This window comes from Hippopotamus amphibius, chromosome 4 (genome assembly GCF_030028045.1).
Source record: "Hippopotamus amphibius kiboko isolate mHipAmp2 chromosome 4, mHipAmp2.hap2, whole genome shotgun sequence".
NCBI lineage: Eukaryota > Metazoa > Chordata > Mammalia > Artiodactyla > Hippopotamidae > Hippopotamus > Hippopotamus amphibius.
The window spans coordinates 159,422,610-159,437,106 of NC_080189.1; the positions used below are offsets into that span (position 1 = coordinate 159,422,610).

The 14,497-nt window shown below is 40.4% G+C and overlaps 2 protein-coding genes across 3 annotated transcripts in view; one reads left to right on the forward strand and one right to left on the reverse strand.

Moving 5' to 3' along the window:
* The window catches only part of DNAL1 (dynein axonemal light chain 1), a 41,615-nt gene extending 32,063 nt beyond the window's left edge, over positions 1-9,552 (forward strand). For both annotated transcript variants that reach the window (XM_057730429.1, XM_057730428.1), the window contains exons 6-8: positions 471-597; positions 1,480-1,620; positions 4,672-9,552. In XM_057730429.1, coding sequence (XP_057586412.1) covers positions 471-597; positions 1,480-1,620; positions 4,672-4,712 — 309 coding nt within the window. In that variant the 3' untranslated portion in view covers positions 4,713-9,552. The remainder of the gene's footprint in view (positions 1-470; positions 598-1,479; positions 1,621-4,671) is intronic.
* A 2,361-nt stretch (positions 9,553-11,913) lies between these two features.
* PNMA1 (PNMA family member 1) lies at positions 11,914-14,479 on the reverse strand. The gene has a single exon (XM_057730245.1). It carries the CDS (start codon positions 13,742-13,744, stop codon positions 12,683-12,685), a length of 1,062 nt encoding a protein of 353 aa, XP_057586228.1. The 5' UTR covers positions 13,745-14,479; the 3' UTR covers positions 11,914-12,682.
* Positions 14,480-14,497: the final 18 nt, after the last annotated feature.

A 14,497-nucleotide genomic window follows, 5' to 3' on the forward strand; every position in this document is an offset into this window, starting at 1 on the left:
CTGTGGGCGCGGGTTCGATCCCTGGTCAGGGAACTAAGATCCTGCAAGCCATGTGGCGTGGCTAAAAAAAAAAAGGCATTGTGATCGTAGAAAAGCCCTTGATCTATCTATAATAGAAATCAAATAACCTGCTTCACCTGTCTTAAATAAGGATCAAATAATACAATGTATAGGGAGGTAATTTGCAAAGTATACTGTTCAATACAAGTGATAAAACAGTGCTGTTATTTCCCCTCTTGGTGATTTCAGTAGCTATTCTTAGTTCAGATCAGTTTGAAGAGAGGAAGAAAATATTCTACTTGGCTTTCTTAAGGAGAAAAAACTCCCACACAGCCTTCAGCTCTCCTGCCAGTGGACAGGTGGCAAGGTCTCAGTTCTCTCTGAAGGCCATTGTCTCTATGTTTGTAAGGAAGGGGACAGAATGAAAAGCTTAAAAATAAGCATGTAAATCAAATTGCTTTCTTTTTCAGGAAGCAGTAGGGGACACGTTAGAAGAACTGTGGATCTCCTACAATTTTATTGAGAAGTTGAAAGGGATCCATGTCATGAAGAAATTGAAGATTCTCTACATGTCTAATAACCTGGTGAAAGACTGGGGTGAGTGAGGCCAGCTCTTTGCTAACCTTCTACCTCATGTTTATAGAAAATAGCCCAATAGGGAACAAGATACGAAATGGAGACATTTCTTTGTAAGCACAGAGGGAGGGAGCTATAGGACTTCCCGTATTTCATCTAAACACCTGAAATTTACATTTAAATATTTACTTAGAATGATTATAATTGAATAGGTCCTGGTCCTGTTAATCATGAAAAAAATTAAATTATTGTCCAAAGGCTAAAAGGAATCAGTTTAATAATTCTTGGGTGGAAGACTTATTTAACATATACATTGCTTTTCTTTTTTATTGGACATTATCCATTTAGCATTTTAAGGCCCTGTTATATGCCATGAACTATGCCAGGCTCTTGAAATACATAGTTGAACAGGACACTATTCCTGCCCTCAAGGAGTTCACAGCTTAGTGGGGAAGATTCGTTTATGAATTAATAGTTAGAAAACTGTGTGATTAGTTCTACAATAGAGGCTTGAATGAGTTGCTTTAAGAATTCAGAGATGAGGGAATAGGTAGAGACAAGGGCAGTTTAGCTTAGCTGATACTGATGCTGATGCAGTACAGTATAGAGAAGACCTGTCACTGGGGATTGATTTGTTGATTCTGAACCTCATTTCCTCTTCTTATCCCAACCTTAGGCTAGCATAAAGGTAGAAGAGGTACGTCTCCCTCTCCCTCCCTTTCCATAATGTATTCAGAGAATGACTTCATGTGGTATAATTTCCCCTACTTCCTTCAAAATCTTAAACAATGAATTGTTCTGAATAGCCACAAAATGAGAGCTAGTAATATCGGAATTCAGCCCTCAAAAGCATAACAGTAAAACTTGCCATTTTAATATGGAATGTATTCTTTGTACTTGTAGCTGAATTCGTGAAGCTGGCAGAACTGCCATGCCTAGAAGACCTGGTGTTTGTAGGCAATCCCTTGGAAGAGAAACATTCTACTGAGGGGAACTGGATTGAAGAGGCAACCAAGAGAGTGCCCAAACTGAAAAAGCTAGATGGTGAGTGCCTCTGGGCCACCTTGGAAATGTCTTCTGGGTATAAGAATTGAATTTGTAGCATGGAATCATTAAAAGAAGCAAAACGAAAGAAAATGATAGGTTATCTCTGGTCTCCAAGGCCATTTCTGTCCATAGGAAATTTTAGGGTCCCAGTTTGGGCCAGAGTGAGATGAAAAACTTCTAGAATATTTATACTGGTGTAAGATCATCCCTAAACCAAAAGCTTATAAGAAAGCTGGGCTTATTCTCAAGTCCCAAAGGTATTATTTTGCAAAATAATTAGATGTAAATCGTAAGCACTTGCTTTTTCACAGTTGAATCAAAATTGTAGTGTTCTCTCTCCCTCTCCTTGCTAATTTTAGTTTCTCAGTACCTAAGATAGGTGACACTGTCAGGAGGGATCCCTGACTGACTGGGCTCAAGTCCCAGTTCTACCACTTAATAGCTTTTTTGTCATGTTGCTAGTTAATTCATCTCACCAAACTTTGTTCTTTTGTCATCTAAAAACTAGAAATAATAAAAGAGTCACGGACCTCTCCGGGTCTTTCCTGCCCCCAGGAGTGCTATCAGGAAGCCAGGCCAGGATTCTGAACCTTCTAGAACCCACAGACTTCCTGCTTTTCTGCCAGCCCAGGGAACTATCTTTCTAGTCTGAGGAGATCACTATCCCCCTCCCTCTTTTCCACATTATTCTGTATCTTCTCACAAACTCTTGTCTTCTCAGTGATGTTCTTGAGCTTTTCAAAGACGAAAGCCAGGTCTGTTTCTGCTTTTCCACACCTCCTAAAGCAGTGATGCGCAGAGCTGCCCAGCCTACCTGACTGAATGGGGGGAAAGGAAAATATTTAGAAGAAATAAACAAGTTATGCAGCTACGTGACCATCATCATTGTCATACCGCGTACCACATGCATGTTCTCCTTATGTCTTCATCACCACATCCCAAACAACAGGGCCTGGTTGTTTATGGTTGAGGCTTCCTTCTCCCTCGACCCTTCCCTCCCCTCTTCACCACCCCTATTGCCCTGCCATTCTATCCTTCCTATTCTGTGTCTCTGCATCTCTTCCTTACCACCTCTATCTAAAGCTCAGTACTCAACCCTTTTATCCACCTCCGTGTACTGTGACAGTTGTTCTTAAATGGGGCAGCATCCCTGTGGAGGGATATTTCAGAATCTCTGGGGAGGGAGTGAAGGAGGTCTAGATAGTTTGAAAAAGTTTTATAGGTGATTCTGATATACCTCACTGGAAGGCTGGGAATTGTTGATATAGAAGGCTCTTAAGTAGCTCTTTTCCTACACGAAAAAATTTTAGCAGCTTGATTGAGGTGTAATTGACATACTGTTAACTGCGCATATTTAAAGTATATAATTTGATATGTTTTGACATACATATACACCTCTGAAACCATCTCCACAGTTAAGAGAATGAACATATGATAGTGACCAGAGTTAACAATACTGTACTGTATATTTGAAAGTTGCTAAGAGAGGAGATCTTAAAAGTTATCTCACACTCACACACACGCACACAAAAGTGAGGTGATGGATGTGTTAACTAATCTTATCATGGTAATTATTTAATAATATATGTATGTAAAATCATCACGTTTTCACCTTAAACCTGCACAATGTTATGTATCAATCATATCTCAATAAAGCAGGGTGGAAAGATAGTGAACATATATATCATCCCCAAAAGTTTCCTTTTGCCTTTTTGTAATCCCTCCCCCTTGCTGCTAGCTGCCATCCCTCCCAAGGCAGTCGCTGATCTGCTTTCCATCCCTATAGATTAGTTTGTATTTTATAGAGTTTTATATAAATGGGATCATGCAGAATGTTCCCTTTTTTCCCTCTGCTTATATACATAGCAGTAAAATAACAAAGACAGTAGATTGCCTCTTGTGGGAGGTACAGGAATAAACAGGAAGAGGCAAACAGGTTTTTTGGATACTGGTGATGTTCTTTTTCCTAAATTGGGTGGTGGGTATACAATAATTGGTTTTGATACTCTTTGAATTATTTATATTGTATCTATATGAATGACTACTTCACAATTTAAAATAGAAAAAAAGAGAGAGTACATTAGAGCCTTGGACTTCAGCCTTTTTATGTTTAACTTTGACCTCTAGAAACCACTTGAAACCATTTGTCTTCCCTTCTGATTGTGTACAGGAAGTGATCCCCTTTCATTAAGAATGGAAAAGAATCCTTTATGTAGACCCTGAATAGACAAAGCCAGATTATATGTAGCCTTTTGGATGAAATATTGACTTCAGGCCAATCTGAACAGCCCCTAGAAAAACCACTTGGTCTATGCTAAACCAGTGAGATGGACCAGAACATAGGTGGCCACAGCTGCTAGCTTGCCTAATTTTGTTCCTCTTCGGTTGCTTGTCAGAAAAACTGAGAGGTGTTAAAGAGCTAAAATGAAAAAGACAGACAGTACCAAATGTTAGTGGAACATGGAGCAACTAGAACTCTCATACCCTGCTGGATGGTAACGTAACTTGGTATAACTTTGGAAAACTGGCATTATCTACAGAAGCTCTACACACATATCCCTTATGACCCAGCAGCTTTTCTCCTAGCTATATACCCAAAAGAAAAGAGTATGAATGTTTACCAAAAGACGTGTATGACAACCATAGCACCACTATTTTAATAGCTATAAACTGGAGTAACAATTCAGATTCTGGCAATACTAGGATTGTTTATTTTATTGTGAAAAATGAATATTTCTTTGTGTTTAACATACAAAGTTATTAGTGTGTATAGGGACTTGTTTTTCTGCCTGGTACCTGTAGACATTTTTATTTGTAACTCTGCATGTTGGAGAGCTATATTTATAATTACTTATATTAATCCATTTGGGAATTCTCCTGAAGGCTTTTTGGATTATTAGAAATTTAAAAGATTATGTTATGATATTATTTGTATTGTGGCACACTTCTCAGCATCTCAGAGCTCCTCAAATTAACAGAAAAATATTTTCATTTAGAATTTAACAATCCCTTGAGAATGACCGGTGATAATTTTCTTTTTCATTTTAGGTACCCCAGTAATTAAAGAGGATGAAGAAGAAGATAACTAACCCACATTTCCCACTCTGAGTTAACTTATTTACCTGTCATAAGAACAATAGATAAGTTTTGTATATTTGTCTATTTCAAAGATTCTGTTTGGGGCACGTGGTTCTTAAAACAAATCTCTCATTCCTATCTTTTTTTCTCTTAACCTATTCAGTGTTTCTCCCCCAGAATGATAATACCAACTTTATACATTCTAGTTCTCTTTTTAGAAACTACAAATTTTCAATTTTTGTCTTCAGTCCCAGTTATGTACTGCGTGACCCCATCTACTGAAACCTTTATAGACCAGTCATTTTTAACAACAGACGAACAAATGTGGTTCTTTATTCAGTTTCTTTAGTTTTTTTGCTTTTTTGTTTTTGTTTTTCTTAGGCCAGGTATTTAAATATATATACTTAACTTTTGAATCTGTCGACCATCTTTCCTGAAAGTTCATCTGTTTATGGCTCAGAAGCACAAATGTGTCATGCCTTTGGTTTGGGAAGAGTTGCTCTTAGAAATATAACAGCAGCCCTAGAATCAAGACTCCAAAGTCCAACTGGAAAAGCTATGGTGAAAAAAGGAAAAATTAGTACCTTGGAGGCCTTATAGCCCATGTTCTATTTACTTACTTGTTGTTCCAAAAGTGTGTGAATTGTCAGCTGGAATTTATGTTGTGTTTGCCTGTGTGTCCACTCAAGTCCTGCACACAGTCAGCCAGTCACTCCGTAATCAAGGTCAGTGATTAAAATGACTGTTATGATCACTCCTTTGACCAATACTTTGGCCTTATTACACATGTGGACCTGATCTTAGGCACACTTTTTGGTTTATAGTTCCTTATATCAATATATTACATAAGTAAATATATATAAGCAGTAGTTATATTTGAATTCCTAACCTAAATGTTGGCCATTCATATTTCTTAAAATTTGCCCTAATAACTTTGTTCTGTTGATCCTCATGTTGAGAGAAGTGATTGTTGTAATTGGTGAAGTGATTGGTGTAGAACTTAAAAGACTGGATTTGGTACCTTTCAATAAGTGAAATTTAGCACTTCAAAATATATTTTTTATGAAAGTTGAAGTTAAACAGCTCTTAAAATGAATTATGTAAATTGTTGTGGAGGGAAAAGAGCTGTTTCATCATGGAATCCCAGGCAAACGGCAATATTTTTGAGGATTGCCCCTTCTGTGGAGCATAACAGGTGATTTAACCTCAGAATTGCAAAGCAATAGTTGGATGCAGAGTTGAGAATTTATCATATAAGAAAAAATTTTTTTTGGAAAATGCAAGATATGGTAGTCAGTAACCAGATGAAGTCCATGGTAGGCTGTGACTGAGTCACTGATAGATTGCAAAAAAGAAGTCAGAGGCCCTCTGCCAAATTGTGCCTAAAGTCCCTCAACCAGAGACTATTGGTTCCTATTTCCCCGCTTACTTGGGTAAAACCAGTCAAAGAGGGAAGAGTCATTTTTAAAAAGTGATTGCATAAGTAGTCCTGGCTTTTGGAAGTTTTCAGGTATCATTTAAGTAGGAATTACATGATTTCTCTGAGTCACTCTGATCAAAAGGGACCACTGCTTTGACAATCAATTCTAAATAAAGGTCCAATACTTTTTTTAGCTTCCTTTTGCTCTTCCTTACAGTCTGATAGGAAGAAATCTTTACTCTGACTGGCTTATACATTCAAAGCCTTTGAGTATTTCTTTTGTGAACCACAGGCAATGAGGATTTCCCTTGGTGATGTTTAAACTAAGAGAGAGGACGATCTCCTTTTCTTGTACTTTGCACTTCATCTAGTAGGTAAGCTTGAAGCCATATTGCTAGGTATGGGTGTATGTTCTAAAAGTTACTCTGGAAGTGAATATAATAGGGAATGAATGAATGACTTCATATTGAATTTATTTATAAAATGGCTTACAGTGTCGCTGTTTGGTTTTTCTGAATTCTGTAATATAGACTAATTTTCTCTGCTTCTCCTTATTTCTTAATGTCTCTTAATCACTGGTAGTTCTCAGAGAGGTGTAAGGTGCTTTTCTGTGTCCATTTCACACAAAATTCGTAATTCAGTTCCACTCAACAAATATTTGAATGACTTCTATGCGTCCTTTTCTTGGAATTAAAACCAGAATCCATGCCATTAGAAAATGGAAGATAAGGTGTATGAAGAAGTTCAGAATATTTTCTCGAATCATTCCTTAAAGCATCCTTTACTGCTGCAAATTTAGCTGATATTAAGTGCTTTTGGTTTATGCTTCTTGGATTAGACATTTGACCTACTTGGAATGGATTCTCTCTGTGCTCCTTGTTTAAAGCATTATGCCATTTTAGTGGACCATTCCATTTCTTCTATTCTTATAATGATGGAATCATTACAGTATTTTAATTTTTCACAGGAAATTTTATTTTAGTCTACTAAGGAATTCAGCTTTCCTATGTTCCCTAACTCTAAGCTATGGCTGTGTTACCTAGTCAGGCCTTGAAAGATTTTTGTGTTCTCTGTAAATAGGAGTTTGTTCCTTTAAACCAGAGTTTCTCCACCTTGGCACTATTAATATTTTAGGCTGGATAATGTTAGGGGCTGGGGTGCTCTCCTTTGTAGTATTGGATGTTTAGCAGCATCTCTGGCTTTTACACAACTAGATGCCTGTAGAACCCTCTCCCAAGTTGTGCCAGCCAGAAGTGTCTTCAGACATTGCCATCTGTCCTCTGGGACAGAGGGTGGGAACAAATTTGCCCCTGGTTAAGAACTAGTGCTTTGTAGCAACATTCCTTTTTGCAAGGTCCACTTATTTTCACTCTGTAGCCATATGCTACCTGAGTTGTTATTTGAGAGAAGGTGATGTATTTAATAATCATGGGTGGAAGGAAATGGTCACTGGTGTTTTCCTTTGTAATGCTCATTTTAATAATTTTCATATAACATTAGAAACTCAGGGCTGGAAGGTTCAACTTATGTTTTTCAGCAGGGCCTCAGCTTTTATTGTTTAGCATTCTTACTTATCTTCGGACAGTAATTATTAACCTACCTCTCTCCTACTATCAACAGAATCCAACTTTATGATAGATTTTGCTTTGTCTTTAAAGTTTAACATTTTAAGTGCACTTCAGAAAATGGATCATCATCCTTTAGGTGTTTGTTCATTCATTGTCCAATAATGCACAAATTTTGTAGACTGTAGCAGTCATTAAATACAGAAAAATGTTGTATAAAATTTGGTAATCATATATGAAAATAGCTGGTGTAGACACTGATTTTGCATGTGATCAGAAGAATGTCTGGTCATGATAACTGGCCAGTAACTTGGTATGGTTACTGGATCTATTCCACAAATAGAGGTGGTATAAGACACGTAAATGTGGTTACTGTATAGAAAGAGAAATGTTGACTTGAATAGATGCTTCTTTTGATACCTCTTGCAGGTGGTCTGAAGTAGAATGAGGAGGAGTAAGAGAAGAATCTTAACTGTTAACTTATTCTCAGAGTTGGTGATGTGTAAGTAGAGTCGAAGGTAGTTATCTATGTTATCCAGAATCTTCCAGCTGGATTTTTCTTAGGACTAAATGGAAAAAGTGTAGGGCCTAGAAAGGTTGGACTAAATCATTAACTTTAAAAAATTGAGGGGAAGTGTCAAAGCACCAATCATGAATAGTGTGATTGTTTCTCTAACTGCAGTCTGATTGTCTGTTTACAAAGACCTTACATTGTAAGTATTGGTAAAGGAGGAAAAAATAACTGCTAAACTGAAAGTTATCCTTTACCAGAAATTAATTCTTTTGGCACACATTTTCTTTATTTGGGCTGCTTAATGTGTCTGTAAATAATTAAATATAAAACAAGACTCAGTATAGTAGAGTTGGTGCTTCTGACACAGCTAACTTGACCATATTCCTTAATCTTTACTTTAGCATGAGTGTTTTTAACTATAAAGTAAGTGCAATAAAAAAAAAATCAAGGGTATGTTTTTTAAAAATCACTGAACTTTTAGAAATCCCTCATCTATATCTCTATTCCCGCCTTTTTATTGACCAGTGACTGCAAAGAAAAAAAACTGAAAAACGAGGCTGTCTTACCTTTTTCTAACCTAAGATAAATTTTCACTTGACATTTGGAGAAGTCATAACTGGATTCTAGTTAATTTCCCATATTGGGCAGGTTAGAAGGGAAGCAGCCAACCAAATTATGATCTAGCAAATTTAACAAGGGGGTGGGGGAGAGTAAGCTATTTTTCAGTAGATTTGCACTTTAAAATAAACTGGATGTTGGTGGAAAGTACTCTCAAAGGGCAGATGGGTAAATACCTAGCCTGCATGTGGATATTAGAGGAATCAAACCTCATCCTTGCTCGTTCTAAGCCCAGCCCACCTGAGCAGTAGTTCTGTGGCAACATAATCAGAGTCAGGTTTTCCCTATTTCCCTGCTTGGTGTCATCTTCCATGTCTGCCACATCAACAGTCCTCCCTCTGGGGGATATATCAAGTAGAATCTCCAACTCAGAATAGAAACTTGGTGAGTTATCTTTCCTTACGTCTAGATTTTTAAAATTAATTTAGATGTTGGCCAGATTAAGTTGTGGCTAATGTTACAAGGGTAGGAAGTTCTTTGCTTCTTTGATCAGCAGGGTACCTGCCTCTGAGGTGCTATTGCCTAGAGGGATCAATCCCATCAAAAGACTGGTGAGTTGGTAGCTGTAGAGAATACATATGGCCAGCCACTTCTCCCAGGGTGTCAGTCATGATCACGAGCATCATTCCAGAATCTTTGGTTTCTAGAACCAACTCCATTCTGAAGAACATTTTAACATCTATTAACACTTTGGTAATAATCTTTTATATGCAGGAATTTTGTAGCATGACTTTATGACTAAACTTATTGTGTTAAATTATTTAGAAATGTTGAGTTTCTGAATGTTATTTTGTGAGATGTTTTAAAATAGTAATAAATTGTGTTATTTTATAAAAAAAATAATGTTATCTTTTTTGGTTACATGTCCATTAGTTTTAGCTAATATAGAGCAACTGTGTGAACTTCTAATGATATTCAGATCCGAAGAAATTCAGTCTTTAGATAACCTGTTCCACACGGTTGTGTATGTGAGAGAGAGGGAGAGAAGGAAAGAAGGGGGATTGACTCATTTCTTTATGCTAAAAATTTTTTTTCGGTAGTTTACTACCAATGATAATCTCCTCTCTCAGGTTTGTAAGTCTTCCCCAGAAGTTCTCTGGGCACCGTTTGAAATGACAAAGATCCTGGAAGGAGCACTTCCAGAGACAGCAAGTTACTAGAGCACTTGGCCATTCCCAGTCCTCTCCTCACTCCCAGAAGTGTACAAGGTTACGGTTGGCTAATAGGCCCTTGATTTGTGGCCTGGAATGACCTGACGTTGGCCAGCCCTTTTCTGATACACAAGAAACAGGAAGAACCCAGCAACAGCAGTAATAGTACACATTTTCCCAGCACATACTCTGTGCTCTCAGTAAAATGTAACTGTGGTCACAGAATGGGACTATCGTGCAATTTCTACTTCTTTACTACACAATTCTTTGGTTATGAGGATATGTTTCTTGCTGCTGTCCTCCTTTAAAATGCAGAAAATTTTTAATTTGCACCTATAAAGAGAAAACCTTAATTTGGATCATAAATAGCACATTATTTTTATTCTTTTTATAAATTTACTTATTTATATATTGGCTGCATTGGGTCTTTGTTGCTGCACTCGGGCTTTCTCTAGTTGCGGCGAGCAGGGGCTTTTCTTTACTGTGGTGCGTGGGCTCCCCATTGCAGTGGCGTCTTGTTGTGGAGCATAGGCTCTAGGCACATGGGCTTCAGTAGTTGCGGCACACAGGCTCAATAGTTGTGGCACACGGGCTTAGTTGCTCCGCGGCATGTGGGATCTTCCCGGAGCAGGGATCGAACCCATGTGCCCTGCATTGGCAGGCGGACTCAACCACTGCACCACCTAGAAGTCCCAGCACATTATTTCTAGTTCATTGTTTCCTAGACCAAAGGGTGAACATCTTGAATTCTGACATATGTATGTATTGCATTAAATATGTATGTATGTAGACGTAGATATATATAATTTGTATATATAATAAAAGAATCCTAAGTGATGATCTTCCCTTCTAAAATGCAATCAGTCCTGCAGCCATAAAAGATGGTATATCCCTATGTACAAAGTATGCCCATAACATACAGGTGAAAAAAGTGAAGAACCTATTATTTCTTTTTGTTATGAATGTAATATGTGTGTGTGTGTGTGTGTGTGTGTGTGTGTGTGTGTGTGTGTGTGTGTGTGTGTGTGTGGTGGGAGGAGGGAGTCTGTTTATGATGGAGTATTGGGGAGAAGGTAGGAGTGAGTGTGTGAAGATAGGATTGTGAGAGATGTGGAGAGTGTGTACCAAGCACCATGCCTGTGGGAATGGAGGAGGAAGTTATGAGTGAGAAAGAGGTACAATGGGGACATTTGTGAGGGGAAGTGAAGATTTGCATATCTATTGTGGGGGCCAAAGATGTGGAGATGTGTTGAGAAAAGACAGAGGGAGGAACAGACATGATATAGTAAGTGACAACATGAATGAGTTTACAGAAAAATCTTAGAACATATACCAATATCAGGCTTCATAAATAAAATTTTTTACCTTGTGATTGTTATGCAGGCCAGCTATAAATCTAAAGCCTTGTTACTAGGGGAAAACCCCACTGAATTCTTATGTTCATTTAATCACTTCTGGATTTACTAGAATTTCAAAAGATGGACATCTTCAGTCACTGAATCTCTGCAACCAAATAAACATGTCTTTAAGCCATATTTCCTCCTGATATAAATGGCTGCTATAAAACTGAAACATTAATTTTATACAGGAATGATGAGTTATTCTTGCAGTGAAACATTTTTAGCTGAAAAAAGATTTAAAAGGGGGAAAAAGCATTGCTAGATAACCTAAACCATTTCAGGATTTTCTAACATCTTATAGTAAGTTAATATTCACTTATGTCTATTTTGCCTTCAAACATTTTGTCTTGTAGAAAACATGCAATAATTGAATATGTTAACAGGTATTGCAATTTAAAGTGACATAGTATGATATAAAGCTTAATGTAAAACAACTGAAGTTTGGGGTTTTTTTTTCAGTGACATGGGGAACTCTTCCTAAGAAAAGAAGATATGGAAATTACACAAATTTTTTTACACATGTCAGAAAAACAAGACAATAGAATTAAAAAAATATTTTTATTAATATACATTTATTTGATAACTTCAAATTTAGAACACCTGGAATCAGCAAGAACAAGCTAAACTACTCTTCAATGATAAAGATTTGAAATGCCGGAACAGATATTGTAACTGGTTCATATTAATCGCCCCTTGCAATCAGTGAAAACTTAATTTACACAGCTCTATAAGTGCAATATTTTTCTAACAGCCCATTCTGTAGTTTCAGAACACTTTTCAGTTGAACTGACCTAGATGTTTAAAGGTGAAAAATAAATTTGCACTGTTAAGTTGAATAATAATATCTAATTCACATTTCTGTTAATATAAATCAGGAACAATTTACAGTAAACACAAAAACTATTCACAATAGTAGTAATAACAGTTCACATTTTTACTGAACGCTTCTTGTGTTAGCCAGGCCCCGCACTAAACATCTGAACATGCAATTTCACATTTAATTACACAAATGGGAAGTGTCACGCGTTCACATATTTTTCAGAACTGATGATAATGCCATGATGACAGCTTGCACTGAGCGCTTGTGTCCAAACCTTTCCCTGGCATTGTAGCTAGCATGACTCCTACTGCAGCAGCTCTGGTGCACGCTTGCACGATTTTACTAACGTTACATGAATATGCAGGCCTGACTACCCCCAGAAAAAATATGACTAAGTCTTTACTTCTAGGAGACACATCTGTAACACAGCACAGAGACAACGAACGAAAGCAGCCGTGATCTAGGTCTGCGCTAAAGCCCCTTTTCTCAGGACTCAGAAGTGCCCCTCCAGGCCTAACTGCAGGACGGCAGCCTCAGCCTCCTCCTCCTCTTCCTTGGCTTCCTCCTCGCGGATCTGCACCAGCAACTGGAACAAGTTAGGGGCTGGCCCTTTCGCAGCCCCGATCAGCCACAGCTGCCTTCGGATGGCCCCACTGTGGTTGGCCCCGGCAATAACCTGCTCCAGACGAGCTTGGTTCACGCTATCTTTATCTATGGCCCCCTTCTCCACCACCTTCTGCAGCAGAGGCTCCAGACGAATGACATAAGCAGATAACTTTTCTCCTGGGTTCTGATAAGTGTTCAGAAATCTGACCTGCACATCCCTAGAGCTCTCAACGCTCCCAAACACCTGCTCAAGCGCCTTCAGGCATTCGGCGCTGGTAATTACAGGGTTGTCGGTCTTGAGGATGCGGATGACATCAGCAGCAGGGCCTCTAAGACTCTCCATCAACCGCCGCCTCTTTTCTACATCCGACACCTGCCACTCCTCTATGACCTCGTTAGTGTGCTCCAGCCAGGTATCAAATGTCTCCTCCCCAGGCCCCGGGATGTCCCTCCCGGAGAACAGTGTCAGCTTCTTGTACCATATGGACTCAAAAAGAGGCTGAATAACATTACCCAAAATATAGTTTAGCATCTCTGCTGGTATATCTGGACCTGGGGCCGGAGTGGGGTTCTGAAACCCAAGGACACGGGCAACATCTTGTACGGTCCACCCCTCTCTTGCTAGGAAGAGATGAAATCTTTCTAGAAATTCAGCATCGGAAGTCGGAGGCTTAAAGACCACCTTCCAGACGCCTCCTTTACCCGGCATCTCCCTGGGGATGAAGGCGTAGTCGACAGCGCCAGTGAGCTCTAACAAGGCCGCTTTGGCATTCTCTTCCCTCCAGAACATTCTCCCAAGCACTCTATAGGGCACCTGGGGCATCGCAGCTTGCAGGGTCTCTTCAATTTCAGCCTCATCACAGTTCACTGGGATCCCCCAGACCAGCAGGGCTCTCTGGGCGTTCACGTCCATTCCCCTACACCAGTCTTCCAACAGCGTCATCGCCATTTTCCCGACTATCAAGGGCCGCGATTCCACAAATACGGGTTACTGTGGCTCCCTTGTGCTCTAGGACTTAGGACCACAGCAGACGCCCCCCCGCAACACGCCAGAGGGAGTCAAGCTTCAGGCAACCACGATGAACAAACGACCCCTGAGTCCCGCTCTCGTCCCTCCGCTGCCGCCCAATGTCAGTCCTCAGCGTTCTCCGAGCGACGCTCGGGGGCTGCTCAGTCACGCAGCCATCGCCATCTTGCGTCTCGGGTCGGGTCGGCGGGCCGGGTCCTCCACCTGCGGGCAGGGCGTCGCGGCGTCGCGCAGAGGCGAGGGGCGAGGGCGGGCAGCGAGGGCGGGAGCCGCCGGGCCGGAGAGGCAGCCGCGGTGCGATCACGGGGCGTGGCCGCCCGTTCTCCGCAGCCCGAGCGCCGGGCAATCGTGGTGGCTGCCGGCGTCAACCGGGCCTTCGCGGTCGGAGCCCGGCCTTCAGGCGCGCGAGGAGCCGCCTCTCTGTCCACGGGAATTGTGCCGCCCCCGGAAGAAGAGACTGTCCTGAGGGCGCCGCGGCGGGGCCAGCCCGAGAGCGGCTTCTTCGCGGGCGCAGGTACCTCTCTGGGCGGCGAGCACGGCCGAGGACCCCGAACACAGGTAGCGGAGGTGCGGGAAGGATGCAGAAGCAAGGCTAGAGGCGGGGCAGGTTAAGGCGGGCCGCGGCGGCTGCGCGCGCCGGCTGCGGCCGGCTGCGGCCGGCTGAGGCGGGATGGT

Bases quoted from the DNA above. Each gene is read 5' to 3' on its own strand.
- PNMA1 (XM_057730245.1), bottom strand. From the start codon at position 13,744: ATGGCGATGACGCTGTTGGAAGACTGGTGTAGGGGAATGGACGTGAAC.